Source organism: Salvelinus fontinalis, chromosome 29 (genome assembly GCF_029448725.1).
Source record: "Salvelinus fontinalis isolate EN_2023a chromosome 29, ASM2944872v1, whole genome shotgun sequence".
NCBI classification, from domain to species: Eukaryota; Metazoa; Chordata; class Actinopteri; order Salmoniformes; family Salmonidae; genus Salvelinus; species Salvelinus fontinalis.
This window is the reverse complement of record NC_074693.1, coordinates 37,038,409-37,065,967: the sequence shown is the minus strand read 5'-3', so window position 1 is coordinate 37,065,967 and position 27,559 is coordinate 37,038,409. Positions and strand designations below refer to the sequence as shown.

Here is a 27,559-nt window from a genome sequence, read left to right as displayed (position 1 = left end):
CAGTGGTCTAAGGCACTGCATCTTAGTGCAAGAGCCGTCACTATAGTCTGGTTCAAATCCTGGCTGTGATTGGGAGTCCCATAGGGTGGCGCATAATTGACCGAGTGTCGTACAAATTTGACCAGGGTAGGCTGTCATTGTACATATGACTTTGTTCTTAACTGACTTGCCTAGTTAAATAAAATCTGTATACCACTGCTGGCTGCATACCACTGCTGGCTTGCTTCTGAAGCTAAGCAGGGTTGGTCCTGGTCAGTCCCTGGATGGGAGACAAGATGCTGCTGGAAGTGGTGTTGGAGGGCAAGTGGGAGGCACTCTTTCCTCTGGTCTAAAAAATATCCCAATGCCCCAGGGCAGTGATTGGGGACACTGCCCTGTGTAGGGTGCCGTCTTTCGGATGGGACGTTAAACGGGTGTCCTGACTCTCTGAGGTCATTAAAGATCCCATGGCACTTATTGTAAGAGTAGGGGTGTTAACCCCGGTGTCCTGGCTAAATTCCCAATCTGGCCCTCAAACCATCATGGTCACCTAATAATCCCCAGTTTACAATTGGCTCATTCATCCCCCTCCTCTCCCCTGTAACTATCCCCAGGTCTTTGCTGCAAATGAGAACGTGTTCTCAGTCAACTTACCTGGTAAAATAACGGTAAAATAAATAAATAAATTCCAACAAGGAGTTGAGCTTACTTGAATTCTGATAACTTGTCAAAGGACACACAATGTTACAAATTTGACTGTAAATTCATGCAAATGGTCTCTCTGTTGCTTGTTTTCAATGTCAATCATGAAAATGAGGTGGGTACCATTCCATTTCTATGGTGGGGAAAGCGACACGGCTGTCTGGTGGTGACGCCTCTTGGTATCGGTGAAGCAAAGCAAAGGTTAGGGGAAAAAAGGAGAGAAAAAAACTTGTTCCAAAATGGCGACGAAGATCTGCCTGTCCATTGGAAAACAATAGAAATAGCAAAGAGAGGCAGTTTGATTGTTTGTTGTCGCAATTAGTTTTTTTGTTTTGCAATCGACCTAACTGATTCGGAGTCGGGTTGTGTGTGTTCTATATGGACTACTTGTGAGAATTATTTTTGAAAGTAGTCTGGGTATCATGCTTTTGTTAAAGTTAGCAGGCTATCAAGCTAGCTACATCCGTATCTTGTTGCAGTTGCTAGCTATCAAGTAACATTACTGCGATCTACGCCGAGGATCAGCTGTTAGCCAGCATAAGCAACATTTCTTTAGCTAGCTAGTTGCAACGTAACTACTTTTGTTATTAGCGAGCTAACGTTCTTGGTGTTTTATATGTTGACGGTAATCGGTAACTTAACGTTTTATCCTGCCTAGTTAGCAGAAGTTATATTCTAGATAAATTTAGATGACTAGTTTAGTAGAAAAGAACTGAGCGTCACTTGCTTTAGCTAAGTTAGCTAACTTTCACCATGAGACAGGAGTGTTTGTTGTAGACAAAGTTAGCTTTAGCCAGCAAGCTAACCAGCTCCGTGAAGTTGGGTAAGTAACGTTAGTCAGCGAGATTAATACATTCATAGTTTACTAATGTAAACTACTGCAATGTTATGTTTGTTTTCCCTAATACAGTCCAGCGTAACTAGTTAGAAGCTAACGTACAAGTTAAAGGTTTTTCTTACTCGAACTTTGGATGTTTGACCAGAGGAATGTTATGAGACCCATTGATTGAATACTATAGCATTTTAGTAAGCACCTAACGTTACATACTGTAACGTTAGTTAGCTACGTCTAACTAACGTTAGGCACGTTATTCGTTCAACTCATATAATGCGTATTTTCCATCAAATGAATTGAGCTCGCCTTTTTAATATACATTACTTTGTTTGTAGTTTCAACTTTTTTTTCATTAGGGGAAAGGCGTGAATGAGTTTTTCGAATTTGGCTAGCTAGCCAATGCTGGGGCCTTTTGCTAGCCAGTTATTGCAATACTTTTTTTCACGATGCGACAGATAAGGTGCACTATATACTTTGCTAGTTAGCTAGGCCGTTTAGTAATATATCTCAATCGTATTTTACGCCTGTTTCCTTCTGGCTAGTGAGACTAAATGCCAACATTAGCAAGCTAAAGGTAGACTCTATGGAAGCACTAACGTTAGTTGATTCTCAAAGGTAGTGGGTATAAACGCCCACACTAAAAAGGAACACATTAAGCATTTTATCCGGACTGTCGAAACCCGAGACCAGAGTTTAAAAACACACTCTTTATTGATGATGGCGGATTTTGTAGTGCCGCGACACAGTGCGGTGATGGAGCGACTCCGCCGTCGAATCGAGCTCTTCAGGAGGCATCACACCAGCTGCGAGAACCGCTACGACAACACCGCTATGGAGCGGCTGGAGATGGAACGGCAGCAGACCTTTGCACTGCACCAACGGTGCCTGCAAACCAAGGCCAAACGGTCGAGTAAGCACCGCCAGCCACAGCCAACCTCAGACCAGTCGGCGCAGAGAGGGTCAGGGACCGGGGGCAGCAACGCAGACCTAGCGGAGGGTGGAAAGCCAGAGCAGAGCAGAAACAGCACTTTGATTGCGGTAAGTGACTATTTCTGTAATACAGGGGGTGGATGCAAATGCACGACAAAGCTGATAACAGCTCATTGGCAGTCATTGGATTATCGCATTCCTGCAGTATATTTTGTGTGTGTGGCGATAGCAAACAAAAATTGTCTTTAAGGAAAGCGCATTGCAATCATGTGCTTTGTGTTCTGCACATTGTGCTGTGATTAGCACGGAAGAGTTGTAGCCAGTAACGGCTGGTTGCCGTCACCTGATCACAATGGGCAAGTTCGTTTTGCATGGCCCGGTGCCCCAGTTGGCTGGATATTTATATTAAGGACCATTGGAGTGGTCTAAAATGTTGCTCCGCCCAGCAGGGGCACCGGGCAATGCAGAATGAACTCGTCCAATGTTGTCATGCTGTGTTTTTACTAGGCGTTCTTTGGCTTGCTCCATCCATTCAGTGAATACCACAAATGTTTTTCTGTGGCCAAACATACATTTCATGCAAGTGGATATGGAAAGAATTTAGGTTTTACAACAAGGCATATACTGTCTGTTTGCTTTGGGATCAGACACAGTCTAGGATTTTTCAGTGTTTGTTTCTGGAAATGGTGCTTTTAGGTCCTCTACAAGCTGGACTGTTGAATAAAATGACATATGAATGTACTCTACAGGTTGTCTCTGTGGTTGGTCCTTTTGTAAGTAGGAATTTGAGACAATATATCCACAGGATAGTATAATTATACCAACTTCGTCAAAGCGCTGGTAGTGCGTTCTGATTTCTCTCACCTGAGGCATGTGCAAGACCATGTAAACATGTGCATGAGCTCATCAAGTATGCATGCATTAATTGCATGTAGATCCTGTGCGCATGATTCAGTTGATAAGAATCCGAATGCGCTACCAGTGCTTTGAGGAAGTTGGTTTAATTATACTTTTCTCTGGATATATTGTATTAAATTCCTACTCACAAAAGAACCAACCACACAGACAACCGGTAGAGTAAGTTCAAATTTAATTTTGTTCAATATTCTGGCTTGTAGAAGACAATTAACAGAATCAAACACTGACAATCCCAGATGTAGATTTAGAAATACAAATTCACTCTGGTCCCCAGGCAAGCTCTGTCAGTGAAGTTGTTCTGTGTCACACAGTGAGGTGTCTTCTTGTATAAGTGGTCCATGAATTGTTGGCACTCATGTTTAATCACATCCATTTTTGTCATGGATAGCGATGTGGCAGTTATGAAATTGCCAGCTGATGATTATCATGCAAATAACTGACTGGTCTCGCTCTAATTTACCTTTTAATTAACATAAATATGTTTAGCATCCCTGGCTTCCACGCCAAGACACTGATGTGGACCTTTTTGTAACATCTACAATTTAAAGTCTCAATCCATTTAATATAGCCTACACCACCACAGTAAATCAATTTAGGCAGGTCTAAAGAAACATTATGATATTGGGGTGGCCTAGTGGTTAGAGCATTGGACTTGTAACTGAAAGGTTGCTAGATCAAATCCCCGAGCTGACAAGGTAAACATCTGTCGTTCTGCCCCTGAACAAGGCAGTTAACCCACTGTTCTTAGGCCGTCATTGAAAATAAGAATTTGTTCTTAACTGACTTGCCTAGTTAATTAAAGGTGTAAAAAAAAATATATAATGAATAAAATGTAGGAAGACACATTTCAGTTGAATACATTCCGTTGGACAACTGACTAGGTATCAGCCTTTCCCTTATCTGGATATGGCTGTGGTCTACACTAGTTTATTAACATTTAGCAGGCAAGATTAGCTTATAATGCACGTGACATGATTTCATATTTTATAGTAAGAACAATACAATTTAACATAGCTGAATAAAATAGAAAGTATCTTTTTCCCAAACTATTTCCGAGGGAGTGCGCACATGTGGCTATTCTGTGTTTGGCGGTTAACAAAGAAATGGGTCCTCCTATATAAATCATTTACAGTTGTTTATGCAACTTTAGTTGTGATAGAAAGGTTACACGGAACCCAAACGGATGGGGTGTGCGCCATCGTGCATACATTTATTTTGTCCCCCCACACCAAACGCAATCACGACAGGCAGGTTAAAATATCATAACAAACTCTGAATCAATTCTATTAATTTGGGGACAGGTCGAAAAGCATTAAACATTTATGGCAATTTAGCTAGCTTGTACTTGCTAGCTAATTTGTCCTATTTAGCAAGCTTGCGGTTGCTAGCTAATTTGTCATGGGATATAGACAGTGAGTTATTATTTTACGTGAAATGCACAAGGTCCTCTACTCTGCCAATTAATCCACAAAACGGTCAACCGAATCGTTTCTAGTCATCTCTCCTCCCAGGCTTTTTCTTCTCTTGACTTTATATTGCGATTGGCAACTTTCATAAATTAGGGGCATTACCTGTCACTGGCCTTGTTCGTCTTTCAGTCACCCACGTGGGTATAACCAATGAGGAGATGGCACCTGGGTACCTGCTTCTATAAACCAATGAGGAGATGGGAGAGGCAGGACATGCAGCGTGATCTGTGTCACAAATAGAACTGACTTCAATTTTTGCCCTTGGCAACACAGACGCTCGCGAGCAGTGTGGGTGCAATAATTTAATAATATAGATTTCAAAATTTATTTTGTAACGCACGCGACTGAGCGGTGTAGTCAGCCTGTAACGCTCTGTTTTGATTCCAAATACAGTCTAAGGCATGTGACTAATGAGGATTCGAAAAAGTTGCGTGAAAGTCAATTGCTCTGCTCTGTTTCTTGCGCAGGCTGCACACACTTAAAATCAAATTTTATTAGTCACATACACATGGTAAGCAGATGTTAATGAGAGTGTAGCGAATGCTTGTGCTTCTAGTTCCGACTAAGCCGTAATATCTAACGAGTAATCTAACAAATTCTCAACAACTACCTTATACACACAAATGTAACGGGATGACTAGAATATGTATATATGGATTAGCGATGGTGTGCGGCAAACTGTTTTCACACACGATTGCACAATGTCTGGGCTCATAGCGAATTGTGGACTCTTTTCCCACAGTTCTTTTTTTTTATGCCAGCCTGGTAGGCTACTCTGGTTGTAAAGCAAAACAATGTGTTATAATATTAGGAAAGTTTAGGGAAAAATATAGTAGGCCTAGCCTATAGAAAGCTGATGGGATCCTCCTCTTTTCAATAAAGGCCATCAACTGTTTTCGTATGCGGTTGGAAATGTTGTGCGTAGTAACCCTAATTTCATTCCATGCATCAACCAGCTATGAGGAGCTGTCTCTCTCTGCGCAACAGGTGATCCTATTCTGCTCCAAGTCTTAATGTCAGGGCTCTCATGAAGTGTTTGATTTGATTTTCAATTGCTTTTGCATTGACATCGGAGTGCTGAGTACCCACCATTAGCGACTGGCCTCTCGCAAGTTTGGTAGGCTACTGACTATCAGTGAGCACTTTTTGAGAAGTTGCGTAACCGTTGAGTCACATCGAATTTAACTGTGGGCATGATTCGTGACTGTGGTGTGGCAGTATATACGGTCATCGTAACCACCCTTGTCATGATTTCTAAATGAAGGCTGATAGCACAGCCAGAGTGGGATACACACTTCTCATGAGACGGTCACGTATTAAAAGATTTGGTTCCTCTTTCTTGTAACTCAAAAGTAGCACTCAAGTATTCAATGAGTTCTTACCCTTCCAGAACATTCTTGTCTTTTTCTATTACACAATGAACAAAAATATGAACTCAACAATTTCAAAGATTTTACTGAGTTACAGTTCATATAAGAAAATCAGTCAGTTGTAATTAATTAATTAGGCCCTAATCTATGGATTTCATATGACTGGGAATACAAATATGCATCTGTTGATCACAGATACCTTAATAAAAATGGGTGTGGATCATAAAACCAGTCAGTATCTGTAGTGACCACCATTTGCCTCATGCAGTGTGACATAACTCCTTCGATTAGATTTGATCAGGCTGTTGATTGTGGCCTGTGGAATGTTGTCCCAGTCTCTTCAATGGCTGTGCGAAGTTGCTGGATATTGGCGGGAACTGGAACCCACTGTTATACACGTCGATCCAGAGCATCCCAAACATGCACAAATTTTATTTGGCACATGCGCCAAATTCAACAAGAGTAGATCTTACAGTGAAATTCTTACTTACAAGCCCTGAACCAACAATGCAGTTTTAAGAAAAATACCTAAAAATAAAGTTACAAATAATTAAAGAGCATCAGTAAAATAACAATAGTGAGGCCATATACAGGGAAAATGGGTGACATGTCTGAGTATGTAGGCCATGAAAGAACTTTGACATTTTCAACTTCCAGAAATTGTGTACAGATCCGTGCATTATCATGTTGAAACATGAGGTGATGGCGGCGGATGAATGGCACGACAATTGGCCTCAGGATCTTGTCATGACATCTCTGTGCATTCAATTTGCCATCGATAAAATGCAATTGTGTTCGTTGTCCGTAGCTTTGACCTGCCCCTACCATAACCCTACCGCCACCATTGGGCACTCTGTTCACAACGTTGACATCAGCAAACCAGTTGTGCAAACTCAGTTTCATCACCTATCTGGGTGGCTGGACTCAGACGACCCCGCAGGTGAAGAAGCCAGATGTGGAGGTCCTAGGCTGTGCGAGGTTACACGTGGTCTCCAGGTTATGCGCAATGCCAAATTCTCTAAAACAACGGAGGTGGCTTATGGTAGAGAAATTATGATTCAATTCTCTGGAAACAGCTCTGGTGGACATTCCTGCATGCCAGTTGCACGCTCCCACTTGAGACATCTGTGGCATTGTTACGAAAAGGCACATTTTAGTGGCATTATTGTCCACAGCACAAGGTGCACATGTGTAATGATCATGCTGTTGAACTTCTTACGGCTGAAATCCCGTTAACGGGATCGATATGACAACAGCCAGTGAAAGTGCAGGGCGCCAAATTCAAACAACAGAAATCTCATAATTAATATTCCTCAAACATACAACTATTATACACTATTTTAAAGATACACTTGTTGTAAATCCAGCCACAGTGTCCAATTTCAAAATGGCTTTATGACGGTGAGGTTAGCGCCTGTTCACAGAATAACACAGCCATTATTCTAGCCAAGAGAGGATTCACAAAAAGCAGAAGTATAGATCAAATTAATCACTAACCTTTGATCTTCATCAGATGACACTCATAGGACTTCATGTTACACAATACATGTATCTTTTGTTCGATAAAGTTCATATTTATATCCAAAAATCTTAGTTTACATTGGCGTGTTGTTCAGTAATGTTTTGCCTCAAACATCCGGTGATTTTGTAGAGAGCCACATAAATTTACAGGATACTCATCATAAATGTTGATGACAATACAAGTGTTATGCATGGAATTAAATATATACTTCTCCTTAATGCAACCGCTGTGTCAGATTTCAAAAAAGCTTTATGGCAAAAGCACACCATGCAATAATCTGAGTACAGCGCTCAGGCACCAAAACAAGCCATACAGATACCCGCCATGTTGTGGAGTCAACAAAAGTCAGAAATAGCATTATAAATATTCACTTACCTTTGATGATCTTCATCGGAATGCACTCCCAGGAATCACAGTTCCACAATAAATGTTTGTTTTGTTCGATAAAGTCCATTTATGTCCAAATACCTCCTTTTCGTTCGTGCGTTTAGTACACTAATCCAAATGCACAACGCGCGAGCACTAAATGCAAAGTCAAAAAAGTTAAATTACAGTTCGTAGAAACATGTCAAACGTCAAATCTTTAGGATGTTTTTAACATAAATCTTCAATAATGTTTCTACCGGGCAATTCCTTTGTCTTTAGAAATGAAAACGAACAGAGCTCGCTTTCACGGCCGCGTGCCTGACTTAGCTCATGGCATTATGCCAGACCCCTTAGTCAAACAGCTCTTATTCTCTCCCCCGTCACAGTAGAAGCCTGAAACAAGGCTCTATAGACATCTAGTGGTAGCCTTAGGAAGTGCAATATGACCCCATAGACACTGTATATTGGATAGGCAAAGACTTGAAAACCTACAAACCTCAGATTTCCCACTTCCTGGTTGGATTTTTCCTCAGGTTTTTGCCTGCCATTTGAGTTCTGTTATACTCACAAACATCATTCAAGCAGTTGTAGAAACTTCAGAATGTTTTCTATCCAAATCTACTAATAATATGCATATATTAGCAACTGGAACTGAGTAGCAGGCAGTTTACTCTGGGCACCTCTGGGCACCTTATTCATCCAAGCTACTCATTACTGCCCCCAGCCATAAGAAGTTAAAGAGCAGAATTCATGGTTCCTTCTATTATCAGAGAATTCTACAGGAGAATGTCAGGCCAGCGGTCTGTCAGCTGAAGCGCCGCTGGGTCATGCAGCGAGACGGTGATCCAAAACACAATCAAATCTACATGAAAATGGCTAAAAAGCAACACCATTAAGTTTGGAAAGGCCTAGTCAAAGTCCAGACCTAATCCCAATTTGAGATGGTTGAAATTCCACATTGTCGCTGAGTTACAGTAGTTCTGCATGGAATAGTGGGCCAAAATTCCTCTACAGCGACGTACGAGACTGATCAACAACTAAAGGAAGCGTTTGGTTGGAGTCATTGCAGCTAAAAGTGGGACCGTTTTTCACACCGGGGTAGTGGGTGTTGCATAACTTTGTATATGAAAAAATGAAATAAGTATTGTTCACTCAGGTTCCCTTTATCTAATACTAGGTTTTGGTTTAAGATCTGATAACATTCAGTATAAAACAATATGCAAAAGTAGAGAATTAGAAAGGAGCCAAATATTTTCACAGCACTGTACATGTAAGTGGGTGTAATGACCCCACCTGAAGTATTTTGCCTCTGACCTCTTCAGTCTCTGAGAAACAAGTACTGTTTTTAAGCCACAACCCAGGCCTCAGTCACGGCCCAGTAGGAATTGGCCGCTACCCACCATTTGGGCCACAGCTGCAATAGGACAATGACAGACCTCTGAATGATGACTCAAGGGTATTAAATCCAACTCCACCCACTGCTCTGAGCCTCTGGCGCATCATTGCTCTCAGTACCCATTCCTGATGCCACAGTTGAGCGCTTCCACTGGGGTGTGTATCAAGCCACTGGGCGGAACTTGACTCTTTTGCTGATGCACATCATAACCTAGGCATCATGTCAGTTACTAAAACATGTCTAAATTCCCAGTGCTAACTAGCCCGCTCGTCGCACAATGCTAGCAAGCCAACTAGCCTGTCAGTAACCTATCAACAGGCCTCCGCTCCAGCCTGGCCAGTCAGTATAAGGTTAAACGCTTGTACTATAAACGCCCCCCAGCCCTTAGTAAGACCGGCTCGCCGCTCTGTTCCACACCTGCACAATCCAGGGAGGCCCATTGTGGCCATGCCGGTGGCTTCAAAGGCAAAATGGGCACGCTGTCAGTGCTGGCCCCTGTGTTTGTAATTCAGCATGCTCCCCTCCATGGCCCTGGCGCTAGCTCTTTTGTTGTAGGTCCTACTCCGCCTATACACATGCTAATTAGTTTCATGTAGATTCAGGTTGATGGTGGTGGTAGTAGTAGTAGCAGCAGTGGTGGTTGCTCAGAAGAAGGTGGGGTGGGGAGGGTCAGAGGGGGAGGGGAGCAGGGGGAAGACAGACCAGTTTTTCAGGTTCATAAAGCACTGGAATGAGTCACTAGACTAGCTGCTCTCTGCTCTCTCCCTTTCTCTCCTCCGGAGGTGTGAGGGTGTTAGACGATGCCAGATCAGCGTGCGGCCTATGATTTCAGTGGTATTGTTGCGCTAAAAAATAGATAGGTAACTTTGATGGAGTTGGGCCTCAGTGGCTCGGGCATGTATACCACATCCATACCCACACATGCTGTCAGAGCCAGCACTAAGTGAAATTTTGTTGTGAGGAACATTTTAGCGGCGCTGCAGTTCTACACCTTTAGCCATGGGGCAGAGAGAAATGTGTGGTTTTACGGCAAATTTCCTTCAATTCTACTCGTTTGCCATAGGATGGAGCGAAATCATTGGGATCCCCCCAGTCGTTAATTTGATCATGATTACTACAAGTTTAGATAGATGGACTACACTCATTTGCCAATCAAAAAAATGTTAGCTGGCATGGGCTGATTTGACTGACAAGAGAAACTGATACACAACCAGATTTTGAAATTGCTCCTAGTGTATTCCAACTCTCAGCATTAAGTTGAGACACTGACTGAGACTGAGCCCCCCAAAATGCACTAACTTTTCCCTGTAAATTTACAGCATTATACTGGGACACCACAGTTGCCAACTTAATACTGTAATTTTGCTTTACAGCAGAGATGCTGTAAGGTTTTACAGTACTATTTCCTTACTGTAAAGACATATTACAGTACCTTGCTATAAATTTACAGGGATGCTGTAATGTTTTACATTAAGGAAAATGATACAGTAAAGCAAAGTTAACGTATTAAGCTGGCAACTCTGGTGCCAGGATGATGCTGTGACTTTACAATAAAATTATACCTGGAATCTGAATGTAAGAAGAAAAAAAAACTTTTGTACAGAAAATACATTTATTAAAAGTGTTTACAACATAAAGAATGACTGGACAGAATTGACAGTAGGAACATATGTAACCAAATAAGAGAATAATTTCAACAGTGTGGGGTAGCAGGTTGCCTAGTGGTTCGAGCGTTGGGCCAGTAACCGAAAGGTTGCTGGATTGAATCCCCGGGCTGACAAGATAAAAATCTGTCGTTCTGCCCCTGAACAAAGCAGTTAGCCCACTGTTCCCCGGTTGTCCGTCATTGTAAATAAGAATTTGTTCTTAACTGATTTGCCTAGTTAAATAAAGGTTAAATACCAAACTATTAGCTGCACATATCACTCTCTGAAGCACCTTGTGGTGTTGCCGTACCAGGCTGTGATGGAGCCCAATCTAAGCTCCGGAGCAACTCTGTTTGGATTAAGGGGGTCTCTCTTTCCCTTCGTGACTTATTTTACTGATCAACATTTGCATAGAAGGAACCTTACCATCTCCTTTATAAAAGTGCTGTCTTTTGAAAACCGTTAATCATTAACATAATATTTGCTCGCGTCTCGAATTGACAATCTTAACTGGGAGATATGTAAATTGGGGCGACTAGGTGTCACCAAAAACTTTATTCATTCAATCAGCTTTGAAATCAGAAATAGTTTGCGTTATCACAAACAAGGTACTAGAGTAGTGAATTGATGTTAGCTTCAGCTGTAAGCTAGCAAGGAAAGTTAGCCTACAGAGGTGGAAGCTACCGGTATCTTGCACTCAAATCACATTTTATTGGTCGCATGCAAATATTTAGCAGATGTTATTGCAAGTGTAGTGAAATTCTCAACTTGTTGTTTTCCCCCGCATTGTAAAGTGTTCTAGCCTGTGTTGCAAACGACAATTAAGTTTCAATATTTATGCTGTGTTGCATTATTCAAGTGGGTTAACGTCTGTGCAGCATAATTGGTGATGCAGCAAGTGGATCAGGCACGGTGTGCTATAGCTAAGGGGACATCGGCTGCGCTGACGGACTTGATCCTCTCGATCAGTAGATTATTATTTATATATATTTTTTTTTACCTTTTATTTAACTAAGCAAGTCAGTTAACAAATTCTTATTTTCAATGACGGCCTAGGAACAGTGGGTTAACTGCCTTGTTCAGGGGCAAAACGACAGATGTTTACATTGTCAGCTCGGGGATTCGATCTTGCAACCTTTCGGTTACTAGTCCAACGCTCTAACCACTAGGTTACCTGCCGCCCCATGAGACACAATTTACAGTACCCCAAAAATATAAGATTATTGTGATCTACTATCAAAAGTACCGTAGTTTTGGTAAACCGTGCAACACGAGTGATGTTGAAGGACCATTAAGCATATCTTCATGTGTTCAACCAGGTATTTATATCTTAGCTTTATCTTCACTTTATTGATTAAACTTGGCCTCTGGCGATGATCTCAGTCAAAAGCAGTGTGGTAGTATTCAGCATGTATGGTACTAATGTTTGTCGTTGTTTGCTGTAGTTGCAGGAGTCGGTGAAGAGGAAGCTGGAGAGCGCTAGCTCCCCTGTTCAAGTCAACGGCTTCAGCGATGGCTACCCCCCGTCCAAGAAGTCCTGCCTGGACAATGACCCATCCAACGGCGGCATCCCCACGCGCTCGCCTCTGGACTCCAAGCACGGCATCGGCGCTGACTCTCTCATACCCAACGGGATCCACCGGCCTGGTGGTGAGCCCGGTGGGGACTCTGCGGGTGAGCAGGAGTTCTTGCTCAAAGAGATGAAGCAGGAGCCCATGGATGACATCTTGCCCTGCATGCTGCCGTCAGGGGGCGGAGCCAGCAACAGCCTCTTCCCTGACCTCAACCTCAACGAGCAGGAGTGGATGGAGCTCATGGAGGAGCTCAACCGCTCTGTGGCCTATGAAGACATCCAGGACATCCTCAACGATGGCTTTGAGGATCGCAAGGACTCCCCTGAGCTGGCCGGACCCACCCCAGGGACAGGTGCACAGTCTGGGGGAGCAACGCAGGGAGGGGGAACCTCACAGGGAGGCCTCCTGCTTCCAGACCTGGCCAGCATTAAGACTGAGTTCTCCCCGGCCTCCGCTGCTTTCGAGAAAGACTCTGGCACCGGCTCGCCGCATGTTAGGCCTACGTCATCGGGGCCGCCCATGCAGCGCTCACCGGCAGCGGCTACCACCACTGCCTCCTCCCCGGCCCTGTCCCAACCCCTCAGCCAGCAGCCTCCCCCATCCAGGCAACTCCCTCCCCAGAACCACCACCTCCCCCCGGGGCCCGTCCCCAAAGACCTGTCCCCTGCCCAGCAGCTCCAACAGCTAGCCGCACATCAACAGAGAGCCCAGCAGATGCAATCCCAGCTTCAACAGCAGCAACACGCTCTGAAACCGCAGCAAAACCAAAAACAACAGCAACAACCACAGCAAGCACCCAAATTCCACCCAACTGGATCCCACCCTCCGTCTTGGCCCCCCCAGTCGGCCCCATCTCAAAGCCCCCTAGGGGGCTCCTACGGCCTGGAGAAGCCCACCAGCCCCTCCCTATACCCCCAGGACTTCCCCAACAAGCCCCAGCTGATGATACCCGTTCAGCCCAACAAGGGCTCACCCAAAGCTGCAGCCGGTGGGTACCTGCAGCCCGGGGGCCCCCACCCCAACATGCTGGGCCACCCTGCCGCAGGACCAGGGGCCTTGCTCAGCCACCCTGCAGTAGCAGGCCCTGGGGGCCCGGGCTCTACCATGCTCAACTACAGCAACACCAAGCCCCTGTCCCACTACGAGGCGGCGACCCAGGGGCCACCACGGGGCCCCCCTAGTGCCCAGAGCCAGAACAAGGCGGTGATGCTATCGCTTCTCAGGCAGCAGCAGATGAAGCAGAAGCAAGGCCTGCCCTTCAGACCACACCTACCCCACGGCCAGGTAAGACTGCAGCTCATCCTCTACAACTCATCATGGCCATTTTCACAAGAGTTCTCATTTTTTTTTAAACATTATTTCTATTTCACTAGCTTTGATACCATGGTGTTGGCTTAAAATGTATTCTATAGCAGAGTCAAAAGCTTAGTGATAAGAGTCAAGGATCCAAATAGAAACATCAATATCAGCACTCCACTGCACACAATCTGTTTTTTCATTTTAAAAAATATTCCATCCTATTTTTGGGAAGTTTTAGGCTTTCTGATAATGTTCAGGCTTTGTCATGGGGATACAAAAATACCAATCAAATATTTTCTTTATCAGAGGGTATGATCCTAACAGCTCGATTTGGCTCCTTTGCCTGTAAATGTTGACCAAAAAGGCCATTATTTTACATCACATCTTTCATTGAGCATGATATTATCCTGAAATGTATCAGTATACTTCTTTAGAGGTTCCTATAAAAGTACATTTTCAAGTTATCTGCATTTAAAAATGCAAAATAATGAAATGTATTGTACCCTTCATTCACAGTATGGGCTCAGATTGCTTTGCTTTGCTTCCTGAAAGAAGGTCCCTCCCCCAATTGATACATCATAACTTCTGCACCTCGTTGGATTGTTTAGACATGTCATCACATATTGTCATGTGTAGGAAATAAACATTAACATTCAAGTGTTTGGCAACAGCTCTGGTGGACATTCTTGCAGTCAACATGCCAATTGCACGCTCCCTGAACTAGAGACGTCTGTGGCATTGTGTTGTGTGACAACTGCACATTTTAGTGGCCTTTTGTTGGTGTCACCAGCACAAGGTAAACCTGTGTAATGATCATGCTGTTTAATCAGGATTATCTTGGCAAAGGAGAAATGCTCACTATCAGGGATGTAAACACATTTGTGCACAACCTTTTCTAGAAATAAGAATTTTGTGCAAATGGAAAATGTGTCATATTTTATTTCAGCTCGAAACATGGCACCAACACTTTTTTTTTTAAATGTTGGATTTTGTATTTTTGTTCAGTGTACATGTCCATGCCTACCCCTTTCAGGTAAAACATTCAATTAAGTATTTGCCTTATATTTAGCTAATTAATGATTGGTTATGCAGAATAAACTTCTAACTTAAAGCCTCTCTTTTTTTGCACATTATGCACGCACCTGTGCTCAGCTGGCCTTTCCTTAAAAAAAACGCACCTTAGCGCTTGGAGTCCCATGCAGGAAAAGCTAGATTACAAGAGCTTGCTGGACATTTTTGTTGTTGTTGCGTTTCTTTTACCAATAGACTGTTGAAGAGAGAAGCAAGCTCTTTTTTGCTGAATGGTAAATACAGCAGTCAATAGAACTCTCAGGTAGTTTGAAAGAAGAGTGAACGGAGGTAGGCAGTTATTTATTCAGACCAATAACCATTCAGCCTTAGTGAAGAGAAGTGGAAGCGCTCTGCGTCTAATTCTAGTCCTATATTATTCACCTGTCATTAGAATGATGAGGACAACACAACTTCATGTAAAAGTGTTGAAGGCGAGGAAGGGATGAAACAACAGAGGGAGGAGAGAAGCTAATAACGGGAAATATTATGAAAGGTGTATATATGCGTCAGCTTATTAATTATACAAATGGGCCCCATTTTCAGAATTAAAATCACATTTGCTAGCCTATACTTGTAACTTTGTAGGCTGCATGTGCTGCACCAGAATCACATGTTGTCTTCTGATTTATCATAGTTTGAACGATGTGCGTAATTCCAGTCTGTAAAATACAGTACAGTAAAACAGTTCACACACAAAAAAGATTTAGCCTACTGGAGCTATTTACATTTATTTACCCAGGAGAACATATAGCTATGTTTTTCTGTTGTGCGTAATGTGCAGTAGCCTATATCATATGTATTGGATAATGGCACAATCATTTGGACTTTTTTGGGGCTTGGGCTCATTAAATATGTTTAATATGTGGCTCATCAGGCTCGGGTAGCATCAGATTCGTATGCAACTCTAATCAAATCTAGACATGTATGTTCTTTTGAATGACACTTCTGGGTTTGGCTGGAAATACCGGGTTACCCAGGAGAAGTGATTTATTCTCTGGTTGGAACAGGGGGATAATATTCAACTCTACTTGAGGGCAACGATGTGCAGTAAAGGGTTAGGCTATATTGGCAATCTGAATAACCGTTAAGCTAGATGTCAACAAGTGTATACGAAGGACTTGGATTTACATGACTTGGTTATGGTCATCACCCAAGCCTAACATTAATTTCCCACTGTGTGACTGGGAGAGTAGGAGCCATCCACATTCCCAACAAGGGAAAGGCTCAACGCATGTTTTATACTGACATCAGCAAATAGCATTACAACTGAGGCATAAAGAACATTCCAAGGCCGTGTTTGTGTTCACACACTCCCCCAGTGCTACAATGCTGGTGTATGACGGAGTCTCATGTCGAAGCAAAAACAATGGTAAACAATAAGGGCTTGTTAAAAATGAGCAATGGAGTTGTCTGGCTTGCCTTTACAGTTTAAAAGAACGGCTCCAAAGAAAGACCTCTTGTTTTCAACATTTTCGCTTGCATAAAGAACCACAGACCAATGGATAGCCTAGATTAGCAATAGCGTTACATTTGGTAACTTATGATCAACACATACACATTTGATTGTACTGCACATTTCTTGCATTCATTGCATTTCAAATGACTGTTACTGAAGTTGTAGGCCTCCTCGGCTAATTGTTTTTGACAACCTCGTGAATTAAGCATACTGCATGTAGGCCTAGTTGATGGTGATTCTAGGGCCTGGAAGGGTTTTTATGTTAGTCTACGAACACAACCCCACACACTGTCCTCAGTTTTTGTTCTTACAAGTCTGGCACGGGCCCCATGGTTCGGAAGGACTGTGTGTGTGTCTGGGTCAAGCAGCTGGTTGCTAAGGCGCTAGCGTGCAGGCTCCCACGGGGGCTTGGGTTGTGGTGGTGGAGGGGGGGGGGGGGGGGACCGGGGAGGGGACAGCCATGACAAAGCAGCCTTTCATGCATCCCTCCCTCCTCCCTCACTCATGTCCTCACCAGTGTATTTTAGGAGCAGCCCCCACCTTCCTCTCAGTACTCTCTCTCTATTTAAATATAGCTGCTGCTAACACACTTGTATTTTTGTCCTCTCTCGCGAGAGGGGACTCTGTTCCTCTCTTCCCCTCAACTGTGTCTGTGGTGTGTGGATGGACCACTGCTGGAGCTCGAGGCCTGAGGCTAACCCCTGATATCTCTGACCAACTTTCCAGACGTTTCTATGGATGTGGTTGCCACACTGACTAAGCCCAGGCTAAACACTGGTTGTTCCATGTCATTTCAGCAAGCAATGATAGAAATTATTTCTGTAGTTAGAAACTCATAAGATATCCTGCAACATTTTGTTGAAATATAATTTGATCTCAGAAAATAGACTAATTGATTGCGACCATATGATACAAACTAGGAGACAGTTTCTATCTACATAGCATCAGACTGCCGAGCAGTTGAACTGGACTGACCACCTGCTCTGATTCTCTGCACCTTAGAGCACATACATGCATGCATGCAGTGCAGTGCATTCAGAAAGTTTTCAGACCCCTTCCCCTTTTCCTAATTTTGTTACGTTACAGCCTTATTCTAAAATGGATTAAATAAAAATACATCCTCAATCTTCACACTACCCCATAATGACAGACTTTAAATTGAGCTCAGGTGCATCCTGTTTACATTGATCATCCTTGAGATGGACTCCAATCAAGTTGTAGAAACACCTGTGGTAAATTCAATTGATTGAACGTGATTTGGAAAGGCACACACCTGTCCATATAAGGACCCACAGTTGACAGTGCATGTCAGAGCAAAAACCAAGCCATGAGGTCGAAGGAATTGTCCATAGAGCTCCAAGACAGGATTATGTCGAGGCACATATCTGGGAAGGGTACCAAAGAAATGCTGATAGGTCCCCAATAGCACAGTGGCCTCCAAGTTTGGAACCACCAAGACTTTTCCTAGAGCTGGCCGCCCGGCCAATCTGAGCATTCGGGTGAGAAGGGCCTTGGTCAGGAAGGTGACCAAGAACCCTGTGGTCACTGACAGAACCTTCCAGAAGAACAACCATCTCTGCAGCACTCCACCGGTCAGGCCTTTATGGTAGAGTGGCCAGACAGAAGACACTCCTCAGTAAAACGCACCTAAAGGACTCTCAGACCATGAGAAACAAGATTCTTTGGTATGATGAAACCAAGCTTGAACTCTTTGGTCTGAATACCAAGCATCAAGTCTGGAGGAAACCTGGCACCATCCCTACGGTAAAGCATGGTGGTGGTGGCAGCAGCATCATGCTGTGGGTATGTTTTTCAGCTGCAGGGATTGGGCGACTAGTCAGGATCAAGGGAAAGATGAACGGAGCAGATATCCTTGATGGAAACCTGCTCCAGAGTGCTCAGGACCTCAGACTGGGGTGAAGGTTCACCTTCCACCATGGAGTGACAATGCAGGAGTGACTTCGGGTTAAGTCTCAATGTCCTTGAGTGACCTAGCCAGAGCTCGGACTTGAACCTGATCGAACATCTCTGGAGAGACCAGAAAATTACAGTGCACCGACGCTCCCCATCCAACCTGACCGAGCTTGAGAGGATCTTCAGAGAAGAATGGGGAAAAACTCCCCAAATACAGGTCTGCCTAACTTGTAGCGTCATACCCAAGAAGACTCAAAGCTGTATTCGCTGCCAAAGGTGCTTCAACAAAGTACAGAGTAAAGGGCCTGAATACTTTTTTTCTAAAAACCCATTTTTGCTAAAACAAAATCAATTTCAGAATAAGGCTTGAACCTAACAAAATGTGGAGAAAGTCAATGGGTCTGAATACTTTCCAAACACACTGTATACACTGTACAAAACATTAGGAATACCTGCTCTTTGTATTACATAGCTTTCACCTGGTCAGTCTATGGTCCCTTACTGATGTCACCTGTTAAATCCGCTTCAATCAGTGTAGATGAAGGGGAGGAGACAGGTTAAAGAATGATTTTTACGTCTAGAGACAATTGAGACATGGATTGTGTGTGTGCAATTCAGAGGATGAATGAGCAAGACAAAAGATGTAGGTGTTGCGGCGTCACGAAGGCCTGGGGTTCGATCACAGGCTGTGTCATTACCGGCTGTGACCGGGAGTCCCATAGGGCCCGCACAATTGGCCCAGCGTTTTTCCTGGTTAGGGGAGGGTTTGGCCTGGGGGGCTTTACTTGGCCTATCGTGCACTAGCGACTCATTGTGGCGGGTCGGGCCCCTGCAGGATGACTTCGGTCATCAGTTGAACTGTTTCCTCTGACATATTCGTGCAGCTGGCTGCCAGGTTAAGCGAGCGGCTGTTAACTTCTTATGGATAGGGGGCAGGATTTTCACGTTTGGATGAAAAGCGTGCCCAGAGTAAACTACCTCCTACCCAGTCCCAGATGCTAATATATGCATATTATTAGTAGTATTGGATAGAAAACACTCTGAAGTTTCTAAAACTGGTTGAATGATGTCTGTGAGAATAACACAACTCATATGGCAGGCAAAAACCCGAGAAAAAATCCAACCAGGAAGTGGGAAATCTGAGGTTTGTAGTTTTTCAACTCAGCCCCTATTGAATATACAGCGGGATATGGGTCATCTTGCACTTCCTAAGGCTTCCACTAGATGTCAACAGTCTTTAGAACGTTGTTTCAAGCTTCTACTGTGAAGGGGGGCTGAATAAGAGGGGAATGAGTCAGAGGTCTGCCAGCAGCCACGGGCTCGTGATGCGCGGTCATGAGAAAGTTATCTCTCGTTCCATTGCTTTTCTACAGACAAATTAATTCTCCGGTTGGGACATTATTGAACATTTATGATAAACATCCTAAAGATTGATTCTATACATCGTTTGATATGTTTCTATGACCAGTAATATAACTTTTTGGAATTTTCGTCCGACATTTCCGCTGGACTTGCCCGCGCCTCGTGAGTTTCAATTTGTTTACTAAACGCCCTAACAAAAGGAGGAATTTGGACATAAATTATGGACTTTATGGAACAAATCAAACATTTATTGTGGAACTGGGATTCCTGTGAGTGCATTTTGACGGAGATCGTCAAAGGTAAGTGAATATTTATAATGCTATTTCGGACTTCTGTTGACTCCAACATGGTGGATATCTTCTTGGGTTATTGCGTGGTTTGCTTTTTCCGTAAAATAAAATAAAAACACAGCGGTTGCATTAAGGAGAAGTATATCTTTAAATCACTTGTATCTTTTATTAATGTTTATTATGAGTATTTCTGTGATTTGATGTGGCTCTGTGCAAATTCACGGGATATTTTGGAGGCAAAGCCAAATGTAAACTGAGGTTTTTGGATATACAGTCGTATGAAAAAGTTTGGGCTCCCCTGACAATTTCCATGATTTCCATTTATACATAATTGGGTGTTTGGATCAGCAATTTCATTTTGATCTATCAAATAACTGATGGACACATTAATATTTCAGTTGTGAAATTAGATTTATTGGATTAACAGAATGTGCAAAATGCATCAAAACAAAATTAGACAGGTGCATAAATCTGGGCACCCCAATAGAAAAATCACATCAATATTTAGTAGAGCCTCCTTTTGCTAAAATAACAGCCTCTAGATGTTTCCCATAGCTTCTAATGAGTGTCTGGATTCTGCATGAGGGTATTTTGGACCATTCCTCCTTACAAAACATCTCCAGTTCGGTTTGATGGTTGCCGAGCATGGGACAGCCCGCTTCAAATCATCCCACAGATTCTCTATGATATTCAGGTCTGGGGACTGGGATGGCCATTCCAGAACATTGTACTTGTTCCTCTGCATAAATGCCCGGATAGATTTTGAGCAGTGTTTTGGGTCGTTGTCTTGTTGAAATATCCAGCGCCGGCGTAACTTCAACTTTGTGTCTGATTCTTCAACATTATTCCCAATAATCTGCTGATATTGAGTGGAATCCATGCGGGGGACCGGAGCCTACATCCCCAGGTGGTGCAGCACCTGTGGGACAAGTTCGGGAGTTTGCAGGTGGACCTGTTTGCCTCCCTGGACAATGTACACTGCCCTCTGTGGTACTCTATGTCGGAGCCACCAAGGCCTCTGGTCTTGGATGCTCTGGCTCAAGATTGGCGAGGCTGGAGCTTTTTGCATTTCCCCCCTATTCCCCTGATCCAGGCTGTGCTGGTCAAGACCAGGATGGCGGAGCATTGTCTGCTGCTGGTGGCCCCATACTTGCCCAGGCGACCTTGATTTAGCCTTCTCCTGTCCCTGTTGTCTGGGACACCTTGGCAACTGCCCCTGAGACCCGACCTGCTTTCTCAGGCCAGGGGGAACTCTGTGGCATCCGAGACAGCACCGCCTCAGTCTGTGGGCTTGGCCGCTGAACGGCACCAATGGTCCATGTTAGGACTTCAGTAGGGCGTAATGTACACCATGTAGATCACAAGGGCACCGGCTACAACTGCAGCATACCAGTTTCACTGGCGGTTGTTCTGCTCTTGGTGCACTGGTATTGAGGTTGTGCCTGAGTCATGCAGGGTGCAGTATGTCCTCCTATACCTGCAGTCTCGCTTGGATGAGGGCTTGGCAGCCTCTACACTGAGAGGCTGATATATCTGCCTGCCATATGGGGTGGATGGACAGGCCAGTGGTGCGCCATCCCTTGGTATCCAGGTTTATGAAGGGGGTTCGTCGCCTGCGTCCAGCTAGGACATGCTGAATGGCAAGCTAGGATCTGAATGTGGTCTTGGCAGCTCTGGCAAAGCCACCTTTCGAACCGTTGGAGTCTGCTTCCCTGAAACACCGCTCTATGAAGTTGGCTTTCTTGGTAGCGATTACTTCCATGAAGAGGGTGGGTGAGTTTCCATCCTCTTTCGGTAAGTTCCTAGTGCTACCGGATGGACCCCAGCCCCAACCCTTCATTCCTCCCAGACAGGCACGTGAACATCCCTTTTATCCTGTCTGCTTATGACACCCCGGCAGTGGCGGGGGAGTCTGGGCCTCCTTCCGGCATGCTGTGCCCTGTGTGGGCACTGGCTGCCTATGTGGAGTGGACACAGTCAGTGAGAACAACAGACCAGCTCTGTGTCTGCTATGGTGAGAGAGTCCTGGGGGCTTGGTTATCAAAGCAGAGGCTCTCTCACTAGATCGTGGACACGATTACGATAGCTTACCATCTGGCTGGCAGACCAGTGCTGGGATCTGTGGTGGCACATTCAACACGAGGTGATGCTGCGTCCTGGGCTGTACTGAGAGGAGTGCCCCTCGCTGATATCTGTGCTGCGGCCAGCTGGGCTTCCTCTTGCACCTTTACTAGTTAAATGTGCCACCTCCCTCTGCTGTTGGTTCAGCGGTCCTGGGCATTGCCTCCCCTTCTGGGGACTGTGCCGGGAACCCCCTTCCACATTGACGGCCCCTGCGTCTCGGTCCCGCGTTGGGACTTTGCCGCTGACTGGCCAGGTCCCTCTAGCACCAACTAAATCTGTTAGGGGTATACCATTATATTGGAGTGATCCAATATAGTGAAACAACAAAGGTTACGTATGTAACCACGGTTATGTGAGCTATATGGATTGCTCCAATCCTCTACAGTGCCAGAGGTGCCGTAGCAACCCAACGATATGAATGCAATCAATTCGATTCATTTCTCAGAGATCAAATTATATTTCAACAAAATAATGGTTTCACAAATGCTAATCCTATCTGTTTCTAACAGAAACTGTTTCAGAACAGTCTGAGATATTGGGGGTCAAAATCCTCTTGTGCTTTTTGAGTTGGAACAACCCACTAAAAATATGGAACTGTGGTGGTACTAACAGTTGGTCAAGTGAAGCACTTATTTGAGGCCATGAACTTTCAAACTGAAGTTATACAACCACGTTCTTCATAAATACATTGCTTAGCAAGTGTTTTAGGTGAAGTTTGAGTGTTTTAATGCTTTTTCCTCTGCTTTACATCCAATTGTATTTATTCCCAATGCAAAGGACCAATATCCCTCCCACTTGTTTGACTGTACCCAAAGCCTAACCTCAGACTCAACTCACTCACTCCCTGTCCTTCTGGTGGACAGTATGGGAATAACCACAACATTCCCCCCATTTTTACTTCAACAGGAGCAGAACACGTACCCGACCACAACGCATGGCCCTGGACCCGGCAACGCCATGGCGCCTCAGCCGGGGGGGCCCGGTAACGGCATGGCAAGTAACCATGGCAACGCTGCCTACCTGTCAGGGCAGGCAGCGGTGGCGGCGGCGCTGAAGCAGCAGCAACAGCAGCAGCTGATGGAGCAGCAGAAACAGTTTCTACTGGGCCAGAGGCAGCAGCAGATCATGGCCCAACAGGTAAACGCCTGGGGTCATGGGTCATGTGCTGCATGTTCTTGGGTACTTAGTATGAATAATTTGGGTTAAAAACATTTTAACACAGGCTTTGTAGCTTATTCACATAACTGGTTTCAACTTTTCCTATGACTATCAGCATGCTGAGTCAATACAGGATCTGTCAATGCTACCTGTCTGGACTTGCTAGTGCTGCATAGCCCTGAGTAAGCAGTATTCTAAATGGTATATATTTCTAACACACAAGGGGGAGCCATTTGTCTGCATGTATTGTGAATTGTTAGATACTACTGCACTGTTGGAGCTAGGAGCACAAGCATTTTGCTACACCTGCGATAACGTGTATGTGACCAATAAGATTTTTTTGTAGAAGTGGCTTATGACCGTTTCGCAGTAGGTGCTTTTATCTCTGATTCGTCTAAAAGAGAATGTATGAGGAGGAATGTCAGTCGTGTATATGCATGCATGACATGTGCATTCTCTATGTATGGTTTCTGTGTTTCAGGAGAAGCAGCGTCTGCAGCAGGAGCAGCAGCTCCAGAGGCACCTGACCCGGCCCCCTCCCCAGTACCAGGACCAACAGAACCAGCAACCTGGAGCACAGAACAACCCCTTCCAACAGCCGCAGGTCGCCCAGTTTACAGGTGAATAAGACCCCATGTCACCAGCCGTTACCCCTAATGTAGCATGGGACCTCCAGCCCCGTCAGACCTGGGCCCTCCAGCCCCGTCAGACCTGGGCCCTCCAACTCTGTTGCTGGAGAGTTACCTTCCAGTAGGTTTTCAATCAAACCCCAGTTGTAACAAACCTGATTCAGCTAATCAACCAGCTTAATTATTACAGTCAGGTGCGCTAGATTAGAGTTGGCGTGAAAACCTACTGAACTGTAGCTCTCCAGGAACAGGATTGGAGAGCCCTGCTCCAAACACTCCACTACAGTCTGAAAATGGCATGTAGGGTTCAGATCCAACCCTCTACCCAAATTCTGCCAGAAGTGTGAACTCATTCCCTACCCTTTATAGCTTTCAACCCATTGAGGGTTTGGAATGTTCCTGTGACCCAGCCCAATAACCGGGCACAACCCAGTAACTTGCCATAGCCCAAAATAAATCGACCATGACCGACGTAAGATCCGGGACCCCAAGGGGTGCACGTCAAGTTTTGATGATTTGAATCAGCTTTGTAGTGTTAGGGCAAACCCAAAATGTGCACCCCTTGGGGTCCCGAAGACCGAGTTTTGGAAACGCTGGCTTAAAGAGGGTGATTTTTGGAACAGGTATACACCTCAGCCACAGCCAAACTCTCTACCAGTGCTTACACTTCCATTTCAATTGAATAGGAAACCTTTGGAAATGTTTGGTTATGTGGGAGGTTTACTCAAATGATGTGACTCACACAGAACAACTCTTTGTTTGGCAGTAAACAAATAAACCTCACAAGTGCAAATGTTGCTTACCGTGAATCATTTGAATGGCAAACTAGTAATAGGGTCTAACGTGTTCTCTTCGTCTCTAAATACATTTGCCCATTTGTTCCGTTTCTTTTGAGAGAACTGCTGTCTCAATGGTTGCTTTCCTTGCCTCCTTTGATTCTATAATGGCATGAAAATAATGTGGTAGACCTTGTCAATTGCTATCTGCATTTATGAAAGAATGGTGACGCAGACATGGAGCCATTTAAGTATATTGAGAGACAGATTTGGTCTTCTATAATGAGCATATTGATTAAGATTGCATATTACATAAGGATTACACATATTTTTATAATTCAAAGGTTAACTTTTCAGTTTGTTTTATTGTGACTCAAAGCTTCTTTCGCTTCTCCCTGCAGGCTCTTCTCAGCCAATGGTCAACGTTGGCTCGCTGGGGGGCCCCGCCCCCGTAGCTCAGCGAATGTTCCCCCAGACGCAACAAGGCATGATGGGCATGACCATGGGCCAACAGGGAGGTGGTGGCCCCACACCTGGTGCCCTCCCTGCTGCCAGCCAGGCCGACATGAGCCTCTCCTCTTGCGGGGGCGTTATGGACTCTGCCTTACAGCAGCAGGTACTCTACAGTAACATGAACATGCACCCCTCCCAGCAAAGTTCAATGCAGAGGCAGCCCGTAGGCAACATGGGCGCCCCCTACAGACAGAACATGCTAGCCCAGCAGCAGCACCTCAAAAACCAACCCAACGCCGCCCTGCTGAAACAGCAGCAGCAGTTAGCCAGACTACCCGGCTCCATGCCCGGTGGCAACATGCCCAATGTTATGCCCAACACCATGCAGAGTGCTCAGAGCCAAGCCTGGCAGCAGCACCAGGTCATGCAGCAAGCCATAGGTGCCCAGCAAACGCCTTCCAGCAACGGCGGCCTCCCGCCCAATTCCTTTGTCAACTCCAACGCCTTCCACATGCAGCAGCAGACCCGCATGCCCAACAAGATGCCTGTTGGCAACACCCCCTTCGGCGCCAATGCCAACGGCAGGCCCATGGGAGCCATGAACCCTGCCCAGCAACAGATGATGCAGCAGGCCCAGCAAAGGACTGCAGCCAACCCCCAAGTTTCCCTTGAGCAGCCCTTAGGGCAAGTCTTACCCAATCAGCAACAGACTCAGCAACAGCAGGGTTCCCAAGGCCAAGGGGTGTTACCGGACCTGGGGGCCTTCAGTCAGCCGCAGGGGGGGCGTTCGGTCAGCCAGGGGCTTCAGTGCAGCCAGCAGGGCTACCAGATCAACAGAACTGCCAACCAACAACAGCAGCAGCAGCAGCAGCAGTTGCCGTTTGGCTACAACACTGGATCAGGGGCTAGCAGTCTGCCCAGCTTCCCTGGGGAGGGTGACCTGGTGGATTCTCTGCTGAAGGGACAGAGCACGCAGGAGTGGATGGATGATCTGGATGAGATCGTTCACCTTTTCCGGTCAGTAGATTAAGACAGAGGACAGAGAGCCACTTCAGACAATTGGGACTTCAGACGACGCGTTGAGAGAGTGGAAGTTGGTGTATTAGTTCCAAGCCAATTGCCAATGAAGTGCAATGAAATGCAGGAACAGCGAGGGTTAGTAATGGAATTCTGTTACTGTTCTGACACTGCTAGGAGATTGTAATTCTCCGTATTGTGTGTACTGTGTATATACGAGGCGTATATAATGTTAAGAGAATGAATGGATTGTAATGATGGTGCACAGGGCCAAAACCCGTGTGATTCCTATTGGAGTATCCCCCCCCCCCAGGACTCGAAGTATAGAGTACTCTACTACTACTGAACCTGTGGCTCAGTACTAAACCACTGAATCAAAGGTGAACCAAACGCTCCACACACACACACACACACACACACACACACACACACACACACACACACACACAGCCTATTCTGCTTTGTTTGAAGTTGCAGCCTTCCATGTAAATATAGGCTCGCGGTAGCAGAGGTGGCCTAGTAATACATTCCCCCCTATGTAAAAGGTTTGTGGTAATACACAAGAGTTTTTGTTCAAGGTCTGCTCATAAATAGACCTGTGGCGGCCATATTCGTTCGGTTAGCCAGTGTCCGTGTGTTGCAAAGTGGGGACCTATATGTTGAACTGTCTGTAGTCTTTGATTTGGAGACAAGACTGTTTCTCTGTTTTAGAGTTGTGCAATTACCCCCAATGTAGGTAGGTTTCAAATGTAAAGTGACAAATGGAGACCTAGTCCCCACGTCTCACACTTTTGAGTGATTCTTGTGTCATGTTTCTAAGATGGTCTCCCTTTAGGTTCCTTACCATGTTTGACCAGGTTACACACTAAAATCACTGTCTTTATTATACATCCAGTCCACTGTAATTTCAATAACCAAGCTAAAAGAGAAGATAATGTACGGATTTGTCTTTAGTCATGCAGCTTTTATTTTATATAAGTGGAAATCATTGCCTTAAGGCACACTGCAGCCATTATTTTTGCCATACCCTTGAATGACAATACAGCCTTTTGAGTTGGGATATTTGATTTAAAAAATTCCATCCTTGTTTGTGTCAGGGGCTACTTGTAAATTTGTATATTTTTGTATGCATTTTCCTATTGTTTTTGCTGAAGATATAGCTTATTTTTATATGTATATTGCAGCTGATTTTTGTAAGTATTTTCTACTTTTTAATATGGTTCTCTGTAAAACAAGAGTATTATGTGAATATAGTTCTTTAGAAACGGACTTTGTGTTTTGTCTTTGTATTTTTGTGCGTGCG

General features: G+C 44.7%; 1 protein-coding gene across 2 annotated transcripts; it reads left to right on the top strand.

Annotated features, from left to right (window-relative positions):
* The first annotated feature begins 826 nt into the window (after window positions 1-826).
* On the top strand, window positions 827-27,525 carry LOC129827945 (mastermind-like protein 1). 2 transcript variants are annotated; one of them, XM_055889246.1, is made up of 5 exons: window positions 827-2,554; window positions 12,585-13,991; window positions 23,130-23,360; window positions 23,863-24,001; window positions 25,188-27,525. In XM_055889246.1, the coding sequence occupies exons 1-5, from the start codon at window positions 2,231-2,233 to the stop codon at window positions 26,267-26,269; spliced, it is 3,183 nt and encodes a 1,060-aa protein (XP_055745221.1). In that variant the 5' UTR covers window positions 827-2,230; the 3' UTR covers window positions 26,270-27,525. The 2 variants fall into 2 exon arrangements, with proteins under 2 accessions (XP_055745221.1, XP_055745220.1); XM_055889245.1 differs by having other exon boundaries at window positions 828-2,554; window positions 12,579-13,991.
* Window positions 27,526-27,559: the final 34 nt, after the last annotated feature.